At 38.5% G+C, this 17,892-nt stretch overlaps 1 protein-coding gene across 10 annotated transcripts in view; it reads right to left on the bottom strand.

The window, feature by feature from the left end:
* MCF2L (MCF.2 cell line derived transforming sequence like) overlaps nucleotides 1-17,892 on the bottom strand; it is a 160,714-nt gene that overhangs the window by 81,981 nt on the left and 60,841 nt on the right. Inside the window, exon 1 of one of the 10 annotated variants that reach the window (XM_032678899.1) lies at nucleotides 16,586-16,831. The exons of the other annotated variants lie outside the window; for them this stretch is intronic. Within the exon in view, the coding sequence (XP_032534790.1) occupies nucleotides 16,586-16,706 (121 nt within the window). The 5' untranslated portion in view covers nucleotides 16,707-16,831. Of the gene's footprint in view, nucleotides 1-16,585; nucleotides 16,832-17,892 lie in introns of those variants that run through there. 10 annotated transcript variants of the gene reach the window in all.

Raw genomic sequence — 17,892 nt, 5'->3', positions numbered from 1 at the left:
AGGAGAAAGAATGACCTATAGCATATTGGCTGTGCTTGTTCTCATTGTCAAGGCAGAGAGGAAGTATAAACCCTTGTATTAATCAACGCTGCCTGTTTCAGAGCCCACTTGTTGTATGTAATATGGACAACCACTCTTCAACAAACTTCTGCCTTCAGATTTCAGAGAAGAGGAAACAGTGAAACAAGTAATTCAGGTGAAAACCAAGTACTAGTTTAAAAATAATTTAATTTCTTGGACTAGTGCAACAGATACATGGAACAGTTTTCCTCCAGGCTTCCACTTAGCTTCCTCCTTCCTCACGTTCAGATCTCCAAAAACCATAGTTACATATGTTTTAGAATCATAGAATTGCCTGGGTTGGAAGGGACCTTAAGGACCATCTAGTTCCAATCCCTCTGCCGTGGACAGGGACACCTTTCAACTAGGTTGCTCAGAGCTCCATCCAACCTGGCCCTGAACACTTCCAGGGATGTGTTTTTCCTGGACCAATCAAGATGTAATAATGACTGTGGCTAACAGCACCAAAATAAAGGAATGTCCCGCTGTCCTTTAATATTAACCAGCCAGATGCACCTTCACCTCCCACTTTTAGGGACCAGAGTGATCTTAGACTTAACAACACACATGAAGAAATGGTACGTACAGAGAGCTCAGCCTGTGCTGTAGAGCAGACTCAGAACCTGCTCTGACTGTGCTGGAGGGACAGAAGCCCACACAAAGTGTCTCTGAGGAAACTGGCCTCAGATGCTTGGCTAAGGGGTGTTTAAGGCAAAGGTGATTTTCTTCGTAGGAGTTCCATTCTCCATAGAAATCTGGACTGGGCTCCTGTGAAACACTCTCCTGGGAAAAGAGGGTTCCAGCCAGTAACCGAATGCGTTTTTATTTTAGCACTCTATTTTGGGGTGTGTGCATGGTGAAACATTTGCCCCATGGTGATAATACCAGATTTCCTAGCTGTGCACTTCAGAGAACAGCAGCAAGAAAGAATAAAGGTGTTGAAGCACAAAACCCTTCCCTAGCCTTCATGATCCAGCTTGAAATACAACCAGGCGGGAAAACTGTGCTATGTGGGCACACATGTCAGCAAGAAGATTTTAGTGCAAAATTAAGCTCTATTAAAACACGAAGGAGCAACAGCTCTCTGGAACAAAATGTGTGGGCATAAGTGTATATATTTATAAATGTAAAGAAATTAATTTCAACTCCACTCACGCTCTGCACTCAGGTTAAGCTCTCCCTCCCACCTCAGCATGGGCTGTGAATGACAGGCTCCAGTCGGCAGCGCAGAGGAAAATGTTGTGGGAGAAGCTGTTGAAGATGCATGCAAAGTCAATTGAGGGTAAAAGACTGTGTCATCATAGTGTTATGAATCCAGAGAAGGAAGCTATGACTGTGGTTTAAATATACAAGACACTATCTGCTTTATAAAGCATGTGAAAGTGTGCAGCATGAGGGTGGCAACATTTGTGGTAAAGGATATTAAAGTTTGGTAAGTTCAACATTGAAATATAATTATTAAACATATTTTTCCTTCAGGGGTGTGGTACTTAGCAAAAAAGCACACCAATAAAATTACGTGGCACTTTGTGCAATTCAGCATGACAAAAGCCATCCTTATAGGATCATCTTTAGCATAATCTAAATGTATACTCTCTCAAAAAAAACCCTAGCAAAATACACCTAACTCCCACCTGTAACTGCAGAACTTATAATTGTGTGGAGTTTTGAAGATGTTGAGCAATTTGATGCATAATCTATTGGCATCTAGTTTATCACACTGAACTATTTAAAAGCCCTATTCATTTTCTCCTTTTAATCCTTCTTGATGTTTTTTTCCAAAGAATGAATGCAAAAAAGGTTTCATTCTTTTTGAAGTCATCAAGCATTCAAAATTTCCAATTCTGTCTGGTTTACATCAAAGGATTTCAAGGACTAAAATTAGTTTATACACACATAATACATATATGCACACACAAACATATGTGTTTGCATAAATCCATTACACTAAGCAGCTAGTTAAATATTCACATAGCAACAAAACTAACCCACTTTGAAACAGCTCTAAAAAAGGCAATAAAAACTGCCAATCATGAAGAAAGACACACTTTTCATTGAAAACAAGCATGCTGGTAATACCAATAGTTTCTGGAGCACTAAAAAGGAAAGGATGCTGTTCAATTAAAAGGCTGAACTCTGTGGTACCTCTGAAAAAGATAATGTCGGGAAAAACCAAAGGAAAGCTGCTGAAAAATTCCATATTGAAAATACACTTTGCACTCAAGACAAAACTAAATGTCAAAGCTTTGAAGATTACACATCCCTTACACCAGGTATCTGAAAAGTAAAACAAAAAGCAAAAGAACACAACAGTAATTTTTAAGGCAGTGTAACACCCTATCAAGGATGGTACTTCTGTGACCTCATGACTACACCTAGGAGCTTTCCCCAAAACCGTGATAGAAGCCTGGCCACTGAACACAGTTGTCACACATCTGCTTCAATTTCTAATTAAAAAATTATATCTTTCTGGTGTTCTGAGAACTGAATTTTAATCAGTTTATATTTTTTTGTTTACATGTCCTTTCTAAACAAGATCTCCCATAAGTATTTAATCATAGGCCTCTCCTTGGCTGTGCTGCAGGATTTATCAAGGTTTCTTGTTTCACAGAGACACAAAAACTGGACTTGTCTTCGGGTTGAGTTTAATCACACAGGAGTTAGTAGTAACACACTTTATCCTGCAGTATTTAGTGACAGCTCTGACTACCCACAGCTGCAACACCAACAGAGAAATGGAAGTGGCCTTTCTAACGTCACAAACTGCAGCGATACTCAGTACAGCAGTGTCTGCAGAGGGATGCTGCTACTCAGGTAGCACTGGGGTGAGGAAAAGAGGACTCCTGGCTTGGGGCTGAAGGTGTCTGCAGTGGTGTTCAAAATTCAGAGATGGGAATTGCAGTCTGATAAGAACTGAAAACTGTAATTAAGGATGGAAACCAAATCACTGCTGAAGTTAGATAGAAGGTAGGATTAAAATTTAGAAAAATGAAGATCTATTTTTGTATCAGCAGTGGGATTAAAGGAGCAAGTAAAGGAGGGGAAAAAAAAGGCTGTGGAGTTTAGAGGCAGCAGAAAGAAGAATCCAACAGTAAATAATAAGAACAGAAACACGTGATAAAAGTAACACAGGAATTTGACTCAGGAAAGGAAAAACAGTTTTTATTAAGCATTCTAAAACATTACATCAATAAGAACATTACTTCAAAAAGTAAGTAAAACCAAAAGAGACCATTACAACAAAGTAAGCGTTGTGACACACTCACAACTATATTTATAGTCAAAATATAAAACTTTGTCACCAGTAGGAAACCCTTTTTATGGCTCTTGAAGTACACAGAATCACTTTTTTCCAGATGAACAAGATAATCGGGAAGCAGAAAATCTTTCAGGTCAAAAGTTGTGGGAGAACCAGTTCCAACAAAAACATCAGATACTCCTGTAACACTGACAAACACAGATAAAGCCTGCAAAACTTCATTAAAAAGGAAGGAAAGGAAAATAAAAGTTTGCAGAAATCATCATTCCCAAAAATCCCTAAAGAGCACACAGGACAGAGAGAAGAGATGAGAAGAGAAACCTAGTTTTGATCTGTGGCAAAATTAAGAGATAAAAATTATTCGTTTTATCACATCTCAAAAATAATAATTTAGGGTAGGTTTGGACAAGTTAATTAAAATATTTCAGTAGCGGAAGATTATTCATAGTTCCAAATGAGTTTAAAAAAAAATCTGGTTATGAGATCATATCAGTTATTTGTCATTTTAAATTAGCAATTATAGGCAAAATTCTTCAGAATTGGCCATCAACCTTAAGTCCTTGCACTGCATAAATCTGGCCCACATTATTGCAAGGTTACACTTGAAAACAGCAAAACCCACATAACTGATAGGAAAAAAATGCCACTGTCTTCTTATTTATCAAGGCAGTTTTGATTTTGACTTATGATTTGGAATTTTTGTAGCCAAGGGATGCACACTGCAGCAAGCTGTGCAACCCACCCAGGCCCCCCACATGGGAAAAGTGTGAAAAAATGCTAGCAAACACACTCAGCAATCCTCAAACCACTTAAAGGTTTCCAAAATAGTATCTCAGTTTCTCCCTTAGCCAATCCTTTCACCCTTCTGGGCTTCAACAAGCTCCACAGTTTTCTTAAGAAAAGAAGAGTCTTAACATCAACAAAGAGTAACCAAAGCTCATTTTCTACCATCAAAAAGAAAAAAAAGCAGAAAACAGACTAGTTTCTTCTGGAGAGCTAACCAGGAGAACTGCTTCAGGGTCTCAACAGAAATTACCTTTTCAGAAAGAAAGTCTCACTGCAACGAGAGAATAAAATACCTTATCCCCTGTGCTTAGCAGCATGATTTTGGTTAGATTAAGTCAGTGGAGCAGAGACAAAGCCCACGTGGGTTGCTCTCTGTGGAAAGACACGACATAAAATCACACCTGACCTTTTTACTTTGTAGATGTAGAATTTTTAAGAAAATATTATTGTATCATTTAAAAAGGCAGTGATCCCTTTAATAAACCACTTCTTCAAAATAAATTTAAAAAACCCCTAACCCTGTAAACAGCTGTTGTAACATCCATAAACTACTGCAGCATAGCAACCATATCTGTGTTCTGTTTCCAGTCTCTGGGAAGCAAACAGGAAGCCTATACCCTTACCTGATTGAAAAAGCAGCCAGTCCCTGAGATGTTAATCAGCCTAAAGAAGACCTTTTCCTTCTTTTCTAGTTTCCTGGGATGCTTCCTGGCCCATTCAGGAAAGCAGTATGGAGACCAAGCTCTTTAACAGCAGCATTACCTTCATTTTCCACATTAAAGACTGCTACTTGCCCTGGTACTGTATTTACTTTTGGCCTAGGTGTGACAGCTCAGGCAGGGTTGTGAATTGAAACAACAAAGCCCCGCCTCTGCCGAGGGTGGTTTATCAGCATTTAACCTCTAATTTCAGGAGGCCAGCTTTTTCAGTATGCCTCAAAAACCTTCACACTATTTTGAGATGAGCAATAACAAAAATAGATGCGCCAGCCATGTAAGAGATGTAATATTTCGAACCTTTAGGAAAGAACTATAAAAAGTTGGCAACCCATCACATCGACCTCCTAAGTCTCCAATGATTAGGATTTTGCAATTAACAGAACACAAAGCTTCCGAAGTTTCACCCTTCTGCAGTTCTGGGAAAACACCTTAATCCCAAAAAGCTTTTGAAGCAGTTTTATATTTCTTCTCCTTTCCATAAGGAGAAAGAAGACACAAAGAAGGATGAAACAAATGCCAAAGAGCAAATTCCACTTGTTCTGACACATGCAGCAGCTGAACTAATGCCCATGAATCTCACAGGAGCAAGCGACAACACAGACACAGCCCCTGGCCATTCTTTCTGCTCTTCTTGTTGCCTCTGCAAAAAATGCATTTAGTTTCCACCAGCCCCAAAATATTCCCTTTTCCCCCCATCCTAAGATTCTGGAAGTGTTTTCCATCAGCTTTCACGGTGTTTTCTTCATTAGAATTTCTTTTCCTACACTATGAACAAATTTGATGCAGTTCACGTATATAATACGTATTCAATTCCCTACCATTAGCTGCATATAATTCCTTTAAGCAGAAAAAAACCCCACTGCAAATCTTTTTAACCACCTAGTTCATTAACTTGTGAAGAAAAAAAGCAGCTTGGCTACAAAGAGGTAACACCATGTAAGTATGCTAGTCTCCACAAACCAACAACAAAAAAACATGACTTCATTGAGCTTATTTCATGTTTTCTTCTTCAGGCAAGAAGGAAGGAGCTCTCATTGTACCTGAGTGGAAAGAAAAGACTCGCAGCTCTATCATCAGCTTGCCCAAAAAAGCAGTATGCATCCATCTAGCATCTCCTGGTAGCTGACTGGTATTTAGCTTCAGCCAGCCCAGCTGGCCTAAATTCACAGGCATTTAAAGATTCACAGGTGCAGCCACCAGCAGTTGGCTGATAAAGAGCTTGTGCAAACATTACTCTTGCAACAAGGTCTTCAGATTAAGTGCTGTGCTATAAACCAGTAACCAAAGTTTCTCCTGAAGCTTAAACACTGAGAAACAGACTCAGTCCTAGTGCAATCCTGTTGCTGTCTGTGGCAGCAATTCCACTGAAGTTACTGCCTCCCATGCAACAGCAGAGATTAGGAGCTAATCAGTATACTTCTGGTGTGCTCCCCAGTTTGGCAAACTAATGCAAAACCTACTTTGTCATGTTTTCTCTGTTCTGATATTATTATTTCATACCATTTTGCCTCCCCTCACTTGCTTAACTGTCGGCATTGTGCTCTAAAACATGTTTACTCTCTCTGAAGCAGTGCTTCTGTGTGCAGGTAACAACAGCAACCTCTATTTTTTCCTTTCTAAAATAAACATGGTCACATAGAGGAAATTGTTTTTAAAAATTTAAACTATTCAAGAGTGAACAAGCCCACTGTTTGGACAGGAGACTTCAGGGCAGCAGTGTGCTGCAGAGCATCCATAAAAATCCCATGGACCACAAGGATTCAAGGTTGGTGTGTACTGGGACACGGAGAGAGGACAGAGCATGCTCATTATTTAAATATAAACAATGATAGTAGGTTTTTGTAACCAAGAGAAGGAAGCAGTGTAACGAGTAAAAACAGTTATTATTACTCTGTTTATGACTCCTTGTTCCCAAAAAATATGCTCGGTTACTTTGTAACACTGAAGCAGGTAAACTGAGGTGACCTGAAACTGGGCAAATGGCCAAAAATGTATCTGATAAGACAGGCTTGGGAATACCATTTCTCTTTTTTATACCGAGAGCATGCTAGAATGGAAAATACCGGGTGGAAGATCCATAACTCTTGTGACTATAAGATCTTTAACCTCAAACTCTCATACAAATTCCAGGTGTTTAGGCACTAAACTGAATTCACTGCCAAACAGTGGCTTAGGCACTTTCAGGGAGAAAGCTGTTACCTGAGTCTAAGGGCATGATCCTCAAAACAACCTCCTGACACCTCAAAACCTGAAGGTTCATTACAAATTTTTCCAACACAACTCAAGTTCTCTGCACACAGTCTGATCTGTATTTAGAAAATTGAATACAGAAAGCAATTCCAAGAGCTGGGCCAAAACCCCAAGTCTTTCCTTCGGCAAAGAAATAGGCTTTGTTGGGAGCCACTAAGACAGTTATGTTTTTAAGTTTTAATAGTAAAGGTCGGTACCATCAAACCTCCTTTAATGCTTTCAGTGAAAATGGCAGCAGAGATTGGTTTTGTGCTGAACTGTGGGTGCATGTTACTCGTGCTTGGAGCATGCTGAACAGATTAGAACACTTTATGGGAGATAGGCAGAGGATCTCCTTGGCTAAGGATGCCACTGCATTCTAGGGTGGCATATCTGGCATTCCCAGAGAGTTATTTCTGGGCACTGTGAAAATTGTACTCACCAAGTAGTGATACCTAGGGACCCAAAAGACCAAGCCAGGACTCTGAGGGTCCAACTTTTTGGCTGATGTACCCAACTTCCATTTACATCATTCTGTGTCTTTGAGCCTTGGTGGTTCATACAACACTTAAGTAGCACTGTACAGACAGTAACCTGAGCCAATGGAGCTCCTCTGTCAGACAGCAAACAATGTTAGTCTTTTTGTTTGACAAGACAAATTTCAAAAGTTCCAGTCACGCTCAGGAAAAAAGCAATCTCCCACCAGGCTGTCTTAAACACACATTTTGTCTTGCTGCTTGAGCTAAAAGATGACTAAACCTCTGTTTTATTTCTCGGATATCTTTTCTGCCATAGGACATTCTGTTCATCAATATATGACCCATGTACATATTTCATTCGGTCAAAGGGGGTATTTTCATGAAATATTAAGCACTCTGTCATTATTCAGCACATGCATCTGGAGCCTGTTATATCTTAGCTAATTCAAGTAAAAAAGATCATGTATTTCTGTAAGCAAAGCGCAGTATAAAATGTTTTCATATTACCAAGATAAAAAAATTTTGCTTCTCAATTATGAAATAACTTCCGATTAAACAGGAAAACACTCAAAACCCCCTGGAATCTTGTTTTTTTTTTTTTTCCTCAAGGAATTGATCCCTAAAATAGCTATAAAGGCACATGACAACATCTGCAAAAATAATTATTACAACTTACCTTGCAGACAAAGAACGTAATTTTCAATAGCTGGAAGTCAGAAAAAAAATCAGAGAAAAAACCAAGGTCAAATGTTATCAACCAAAGGGCTAAAAGTTTATACTGCAGAAGATAGTAGACACCACCTGTACTTGGACCTGAAGTCCTTGAACAGCCTTTGATGGCCATCATGGTAGATGGCACAGCGACAGACCGCAAAACATTACCTGTGCCCCACGTGCACAGTCAAGTTAAAATGTCTGAAGACACTACTGGAGTCCTAGAGATATAGATAGTAGAAGCTAGAGAGTTTGAAAGGAGAGCTGAAGAAGAGCTGTGTGGTTTGGGGCTCTCTAGAAGGACATGTTTTGAGTTTCTGTTTCAAAAATCCAGCTATAACAAGCAGTATTGGAAAGGCAGAATTTCTCTAATGTAAAAGGATAGAGGCAGCATCTTGAATTCTTTGTTTCACATACCAGTTCTTTTTAAAAGCAACTGATCCTTATCCACTTTCTCATATACACATTTGGAATCCACCAAAGAGGGTAGGTATTAGATAAGTGTTTGGCTAAAACAGAGAAAATACTTATTTTTTAATCATGAAGGCTTAGGAATTAAGGAGTAATTCTGCTCCACAGACTCACTGAATAAAACAAGTTGCTTGTTGTTTCATGAAATCTTATCTTTCACCTAGAAGAAAAAAAGGAAGGACGTATATATTACATCTTTTCTTCAAATGGAAGCCTGAAAAGCAAGTAATTCCTTCCCCAAAAGCCAAAGGACACAGACAAATGAGTTCTTCAACTAGTCCTCTGACATAGAATCATATAAACTATATGTCACATACTGTGGAGACTTCTAAAGTGATTTCTCAAATAAATAAATTAAAAGAGGGAATCATTCAGAGAATTACTCATCAGTAATACAACTATGTTAGGACTGTCCATCTGAAACTCCTAATGATTTTCAGAATACAGCCCTGTCAAGATTAAAATTACTGTAGGGAATTCACAAATCACAAGAGTTATTATAATCCAGGACAATAAGATAAATTGTCACCAGAATTTTACCAGACACATTTTTTTAGAAGCATACTCTTGACTAACCACTCACATTTGAAATTATAGAATGACTTTCTCCCAACTGCCCCACTGCTATGTGTTTGTTAAATGAACAAAACTCTTTACTAAAATGGATGCAATCCATCCCCTCTGAGCCTTTCAAGGTCTCCTTCTATCTCAGTCTCTGGACTCACTTTTTTTGTGACCTCTATTTACAAAAGTTCCAGAACTGACTAGAAACTTTGAAATTACAAATAAGTGTAAGACTGATTAAAATATGTAAGACTGATTAAAACAAGACCAAAACTCACTGCATGCTGGTAGCAGTGCAGCTGGAAAAATCTCATTTTTTTTCCACCTGGGGATGAGAAAGGAGAAGAAGTAGCCCCTACAGAATCCTTCAGTTAGCTCTTTGGCCTCACTCCAAAAGGGAAGAATGAACTTATTCAACAGCCTGGTCCCTCACCCTGAATTGTGTGCAAGTTGACAAACTCAAAGTCAATGACACCAAAGACTGCTGAAGAGTAAGTAAATGTGAAAACTAAGACTGTAAGCAGCTCTTAGCCATTATTTACAGAAAAAACACCAACCAACAAGACAGAGAAAGGTTTCATGCCATACTCGAGTAAATGTACAACAAACAGAAACTGCGTGTGAGGTTGGATTAACTGCTGACTAAAATAAAATGTCTTTTGGGGTGTTTTGTAAATCACTGAGCAAGGAATGCATATTAAAGTTGCACTGGTCTTCTCTTCCTGCTTTGGAAGAAGACATAGTGGCTCTGAAACAAGATAAAATATATAAGTAAATACAAGAGCTAGCTTCAATCAGGAAGCACTGGAAATCTTACAATAAACTTTGATCCTTTTGACTTAGTGTGCTTCACCAAGAGGCCATGTGTGTTCAACCTTTTCAGGTTAGCTTAACCTTTGAGGTTAATTTGGAGATCATGTGGGATTTCATTAAACACTGTAAGTATACACAGTAAGAGGAAGTATTGCAAACCGTCTTATTAAGCATGACTTCAGTACAGCTAAACAGATTGCAACAGCACATGAGAATTGTAACTTCTTGAAAGAACAATTAAGAAGATAAAGGGTGTAAATAAAGTTACATCCTGGCTCCAGGACTGGTTCTGCCCAAAGAACAAATATCTACTTGTTGACAATTCCCTATTTGGAAATGCAAAAATACGTTGTAAGAACAGGAAGTAATTTTTCTCTAAATTATTGAAGCAAAGTCTCTCAGATTATTGATCAGGGAAACTCTAAGGTCTTTTTTTCATTATTGCATTATTTTTTTCAAATATTCTTCAGCGGCCACGAAAGCAGGAAAAATATAAATTCGTACTAGCTCACTGCCTGTTATGACAGTAATGTTGTATATGCTAGTGTCTCTAATTAAATGGGCTTTTCAGATAGTACTAATGCACAGGAAGACATTTTTTTTTCCCCATTTCAAGCATCACAGACACAGATTTTGTTGTCTGAGGATTTATATTACATGTATTGAAGTAACTATTTTTCACATTTTTTCCTTCCATTCACATGTGCAACCCTTAATGTCACCTAACAACCCTTAGAAAAGGTCTGTTCCCTGTAAGAAAACTCATAGACAGCCTAAATCCTAGCAAAAAGGGAAAAAGAGAATATCATAGGCTGAGGCTGGGGAGGTCCAAGGGGCAAGGGAACAGGCTCATGGAATTCAGTCAGTGTGAATCTACTGGAAAAGGAACCTAGAAGCAAGGTCTTTTATTGCCCCTAATTCTCTGTGTGTGTCTCTTGCTCATTACAAAGGCTCTTTAAAGCCCTTGTTTTCTTGGAAGAATCATCATCCAGGAAAATAAAAGTGGTGGCCTGTATATCAGTACCTCAGAACCTACATATTCCTTCGTCATGCACACAGCTAGAGAAGTAAAATCCTTCCCTCCAAGTTAAGGCACCAAAAATTTTAAAATAGTAACTTTAACGACAGTGTAATTTAAAATATTATAATTTTATTCAAATTACTGTTTAACACAAGAAATATGAAATAATAAGCAATTTCAGGAATCTTGAGTGGGACCATCTCAAAAATCTCCTGATAATGTCATTCTTTTTAGATATTTCTACTTTCCATCAAAGCATGTATCTTAATGTGATTGTAAAATACTCTCCTCAAATCATGCATTTTCTTCACTTTTACTTTTTAACACAAAGAATAAAACTTTTTAAATTAATAAAAAGGCAGCAAAAAGGATTTAAAAAAAGAAAGGCTGAGGTCTCTCAGATTTACATAAGTCAGTACAGACATATTAAGTGAAGGAAGAAAAACGTTTGCCAGTGTCACTGAATTGGTATCTCTGAATAAGTAGCAACCCCTTAATCAGAAAACATATACTGAATATGTCCCTATTAAATTGTATGATGATGCTCTGAAAATTATTTGAAGAAAGAAACAGTTCACTTCTGATGGACATACTGCTTGGAAACTTTTCTGTCTTTGGAAAGATGCCAGCTGTTTTGCTGATGTGCTCACTTTTCACCAAGTAACTTGTCTGAGCACAATTAATCACTGAATTTAGGTACATCACAGATATTAAATGGTAACAAGTTTGGGGTGTGATATTTGAGAGGAAAGAAAGGTCTATAAAAACCTTATATGAAAATTTAGAACCCAAAATATCTAATATTTTACTTCCTTTGGAAAAAGTTCTTAAAATAAAATCCAAACACTACCATCCACAACACACTCTCTCCCAATGATGTGTATTTGATGAACAGTGTGTATTTTCAAGAATCAGTGAGCTCATAAAATTTATATTAAGGCTCTTGAAATGCATCTTTTTTTGGCATACACAAAACATGTTCAAAATTCTTCCAAGAACGCAGTCCCAAGCCACACACCTTACACAGCCCTGACTTAACAGACTACACAGGTCTGTTTACATTTACAAGACCTAGGAACTATTATAAAGTTAAGCCAACTTACCCTGTGCTACAAAGTCCAGCCATGAACACCATTCTGAAAAAAAATAATAGCTCTTCATTTCTGCTACTGAAATTCCTCTCTGATTCATCATCAGAGAAGAAAAAGGTCCACTTTTCTCTTCCCCTGCTCAGAACAAACTACCCTGAGAAGGTTACAGCTTTCCTATTAACTGAACTTTGTTCCATAAATGCAACAGGTGGCACAAGATGACTTTACAAATATATTTTCCTCCACTAATGCCACTGTTCTTGTAATTATCTCTTTAATTATAGCGTTCTCCCCTCACGTCCCCACCCTGAATATTTACAGACTGCTGATATACCCAGTGTCTCATACAGTATATCTAAGCATAGGCATAAGCCCTAAGCATATTTTCACTAGTGTTAGGTTTTAGCAAGGCAAAGCAAACTGTTTTTCATGCAGATATTCACCATACTATCTGGAACTAGTTGTATGGAATTGCTCACTCAGAAGTACAGTTTGTCATCTCTGCTATGGATTCACACCCAACTCTCTTCTCTGTCTTTCTGATGGAAAAACTGCAAGGGCATTTCAAGCAGGACGGGTAATGAGAGTCTCAAGCATGGAAGCTCAAAATCTCAAATGAATCCATTTTCAACACATTTATCCAGCTAGCAAACAAAAATATGAACGCAGCAAACAGAAACACAGCCTTACATGCCTTGACCTATCTACTGTCAGGACTAACAGTAACAAAGTTGTTGTGGCAGACTTGAACACCAACCAGAAATGTCAGTATTTGCACAGGCTCCAGGCAGGCTTTGGCTACATCAGGTACACTGAAGTCTTCAGGTACTTAAATATTTCTGCTATATTAGTATGCTCAGTCTGACATTTTCTGCATCCACACATTTTGCTAGCCTGTCTGTAAGCTAACTCCCTCTCCCCACGCGAGAATGACCAATATCTAACAGAAATAGTCATACAGTTCCAGAAGATGTACCACATCTCCGTCCCCTCGGCTGACACAGAAGATGCAAAGCTGCTCTTCCCCTAGACTCTTCTTCACTCTTTGTTGTGGATTATTCAGGTTATCTGACTCCTTTACTACGAAAATCTATTAGTATTAGACACACACATTACAGCGCTGCCTCACTGTACCTTTTTGCAGAACTTCTTTGGCTTGGAAGGACCCTGTGACACGGACAGTCTCTTCATTCATCACACACCTAGAGCTACACATGAAAGCAAACTGCTTCAGTCATCTTCATCAGAAAACCAACCTGAATCCAGTGTGAAAAGACGTAGACTGCAGGATGCCTCCAAAGATACTCCCCATCCATACTACACGCAGCACAGACTGAAGAGAGATGTCTCTGGCGTCTCTACTTGCCAGACTTGTTTTACAGCTCTCAATTCAAGCCAACCTACTGTTCCCATTTGCTCAGAGAAAGCGAGAAGAGGGAGAATCTCAAAGGATGGTCTATGAGCATTGTGTCAGGAAGCCCACCACAAAGGGCCACAGCAAGTCAGCACCCTGGGAAATATCCCCTGCTGATGGGAGACCAGTGTCCTCACAGAAGACAGCTTGGAGCCACAGCTTTCCAGAGCTGAAATCCTCCACAAATCCACAACTGCTGCCCCACCTGCTTGCAGTCAGAGATGTAGAAGTACACAGAAGAGACACAGTTCAGCGACAGATTCAGAAAACACGATGCTGCCTCACACAAGCCTGGCTGTACCAGCCTGGGCCTTGCCTACCCAGGCAGTAGAGGCCATGTGGCAGCTGGTCCCAAACCTCTGCATTCCAAAGAACAAGTGTCACCAGAGCTAAGGCTCAACTGGTGTGAGCGGATAAGGGCAACACAGCCTGCCCTGAGTAGAAGACATCTGCAGGGAACAGCGCAGTGAGGATTAGGCCAAGGAGGAGAGGTCCAACTGTCCACGAGCTGCAGTAAATAAAGTCTGCTTTGTTAAAATGAAAATAAAACAGAGATGGATTTCATGAAGTATGACAACTGGAATCAAGCCCAGTTTCCCTTATTAAGGTAAATAAGATAATGCAAAATCAATATATGAACTAGAATATTTATTGTTCAGTTAAAGATTACTATATTCTGTATTAAAGATTTTAACATCCAGGGAAAGTCACAGCAAAGAAAACATGCTCTCAGCAATTTCCAGAGATGCTAATGAAGAGAGAACAAAGCTTTGTGAGACCTGGGACAGCAGGACAGAGTGGCTCAGCTTTGTCACAAGGAGAAGAGAGGTGCATACCTCATGGGATTCACTGAACCACAAGCACATTTCCTTGAGAAATACATTCTTGCCAAAAAAATTGTAATTTCACCTAGCATACCTACAGGACAAAAATGTTCCCAGGCTGGAGTACCTCTTCCCTTCTAAAATCTAAAACTTTGATCCACCTTCTGTGTAACATTTGGTCTGAAAGTGCCACTGAAAGCTGAGGTTTGCCACCAGCAAGGTGTGAAAACTCCTATCAGTCCAAAAAGACCATAAAACAGCTTTGACCAAAACAATTGAATAATTCTTACTGAATATATAAGGTTAACATTAAAAGCATATAATTGCTTTCCTACTGTCAACATAAAATGGGTAACAGGAAGGAAAGGAAACAGAATTTTTGCATACTTGAAGACTTCAAACAGAAAAGGTTGCAACATGATCAAAAGGAGCTTTGCAATAATAATAAAAATGGGTGGGAGACAGAACAGACAGCTCCCTAGAGGAACACACTATTTTCTGACTATACACACTCTTATATATAGTGAAAGGAACCTGTAAGTAAAAGATGATTGTACGGCATTACAAGATTTATATTAAGGAGCTTAGTCTAAAGGAAATTAGGCAAAAATTAGGAAAACTATGTTAGAACGTGTTCAATAGAATAAATCTGTGGTTTTCTCCTATGTAGTCAACCTTTGCCTGTACTTGGAATTAGCTCCAATCCATTAATGAATGGCCAGCAGGTGCCTGAAACTCATAAAAACATAAATATTATAAAATATTTGTTGAAAGTAATGGCTTTTATGGCTACACTTAGGACTTGACAGCAGTGTGAGTGCTACCAAGTGATGGTTGAATGCTACATGAAAGTAAGACTCAAATTAGAGGAGATCTTGTTTTGCTTTGCTTTGCAGGACTGCATCCCATGTGGTTAAAATATTACTTAATTTTTCTTCATTTTTCTTTACTGTGATTAACAGCAATTAACATAAAAACTTTTTCTATTCTGAGCTGAATAGAATTAAATGTTAAATTTTTATAATTTACTAGTTAGTGCCCCTAAAAATACCAAGCCTTGGCCTCATGAATGTCTGGAACTGGTAAGTCAGGAAAGGTGAAATCTTTACGTTTCAGAGGTTATAAACAAAGTTTACAAAAAAACCCCTTATGATTTCAATTCCAAACCCAGTAGATGACAAAAGACTCGTGAGCACAGTACAAATGAAGGTATGAGAAAAATGAATCACCAGAGAGGCATTTTTCTCTTCTATTTTTTTTCCTATCAGTAAATGTCAACATTAAAGAAAGAAATATTGAAAAGCCTTGAAAATTAACTAAGGTAGCCTAGCTTACGTTAATTTCAATTTTCAAATTAATTTAAAAAGAAACAAAAAAAGTCCTCTTTTTTTTTTAAAGACCACAATAGGTCACTATACATAAAAAACCCAAGAAAGTTTTAATTAATTATTGAAAAATTGTACAATTCAGCTTATCTTAGCCAGGCAGAGTTAACTTAGTTCAGAGAAAAAAACCCCAAAATGCAGCTTTACTAAACACAAAGATTATATAATTATCAGTCACACTAACATGTTATTACACCACACACTGTATGAAACAGACTTTGAGATTGAGTAAGTGGTGGCAAGTCCTAATTTAAAAATTTTAATTTAAATTTAAAAATTTAAAGATCAGAGGCTTCTTGATTTTTTGAGTACAGTTAAAAATATTTTTTTTGCTTAATTAATTATGTTTTTTAGGAGAGGAACACTCAGTGACATTCTTCCAGAATATAAAAGGAGGGCTGGTGTAAAGCATTCAAATCTGTGTTAGATACTGTCATACACCTGGAATTGTAAGGAAAAATAAGATATAAATTTTTTTTCCAGTAAGTACTGGTGACAGAGAGTAAACACTATCATAAGTAATACCCCATATTGACAAAGATACATATTTTTTAACTGTAACAGTTGCTGGATCCCTACATGAGTTCGCTTTCAGAAACAATACTTGTCCCTGCAAGAATCATCAGTTGAGAAAATCAGTAATACATATCCTAGGCTAATTACTGCTCCTTTCAACTCACATGCTACTCAAATTTAAGTGCAACATTCTACACACACATATATCACACTATAGAATCACGTATACATTCGCCTCACCAGAGCATATTTGATGTGGGTTATTTCTTGAGTGCCTTCTGCCATGAAGGATTTGGAAGAATCTTGGTAGGATCCTAAAATGACTTTCATGTCTTTCCCTTAAAAAATGGCGTTGAGACATGGGTGTATCTTCACCAAGTTAATCAGTAAAGGAAATAAAAAAATCTGCTCTTCAGAATTAACACTTCCAGAAAGACACTCTAATTTTGTTTTTAAATGTCAACGGAACGTGAAACTTATTTGCCAAATTCAAATGCTACCAAAAAATGATAAAAAAAGGTGGGATTTAAAGGCCTGGAAACAGCCGCAGTGCAATTATTTTGTATTGTATGTGCTTTTCCTCAGGAACCAATACCTGGTTTTACTAGAAAGGAAAAAGAAAAATTGGTTGCACTCAATGGACTGAAAATGCCAAGATTGTTTCTGTATAAAATTGCGAGGCCCTCTCAGCTCCTAGTGTGCTGCACCCAGCAGACAGGACATCTTGCCACAGCTTTCAGTCTACTCTCCGTGTGATTACTATGAATAAGGAAGGCTTCTCACGTAAGCAGGTCAGACGAGCAAGCGAAATTTAAAAAAACTGTGAAACCGTCTCTTTTTGGTGTTTTATCCAAAATAACTATAGCCAAACTAACAGCCCTGCCCTGTTTTGGATGAAGAAAAGCCCCCACAAAACATCCAATTTGTTAGTGCACTCCAGCAGCACACGGAGATCCAACACCACTGCTCGCCCCAAGTAGCTGATACTTCAGGCTCCGTCTTCACATCCTTCTCTTTAACGTGAGGGATCTTCAGCTGTGGCAAAGAAACATGCGAGGTTTCTCCTGAAGAAGGGCAAGTTGAACGTCTTTCTTTTAACTTTATGGTCTTGTTTGTCAGTTCACAACTTGGCACTCCAAGGGCAGAAATCTCACACTGACACTTGCTGTGTTTCCTGATTCTGTGTCTCAAACACTCGGTATTCCTCAGGGGCAAGTGCTGTGTTCGTGACAGCAAATTAAAAGAAAATACCTTTGTGAATATAATGTTGTCAGTTAGAAACTCCTCTTCAGTTCGCTTGCCCAAAGTCAGACTTTCATCATCAAAACTCCTCTTCCTCTCCCTGTATCTGCACAAAAGTGAGGACTGAGCCCCTCAAAGGCAGAGCCCGTTTCCAGAATATGTGAGCAGAAAGGTCTCACAAGAAAAGCCTGAATCTTCCTGGGAGTTAACAAACAGCTAATAGGAAGGAAGGGTGGGGAAATGAATCCCAGGCTTTCTTAAAACATATCAGGAAACCCTACACTGTCTGTTCCCCCTGTCTCTTT

The sequence above is a fragment of the Chiroxiphia lanceolata genome, chromosome 2 (assembly GCF_009829145.1).
Source record: "Chiroxiphia lanceolata isolate bChiLan1 chromosome 2, bChiLan1.pri, whole genome shotgun sequence".
Classification (NCBI taxonomy): domain Eukaryota; kingdom Metazoa; phylum Chordata; class Aves; order Passeriformes; family Pipridae; genus Chiroxiphia; species Chiroxiphia lanceolata.
The sequence above is the reverse complement of the archived record's forward strand: the minus strand, read 5'-3'. Positions and strand labels throughout refer to the sequence as shown.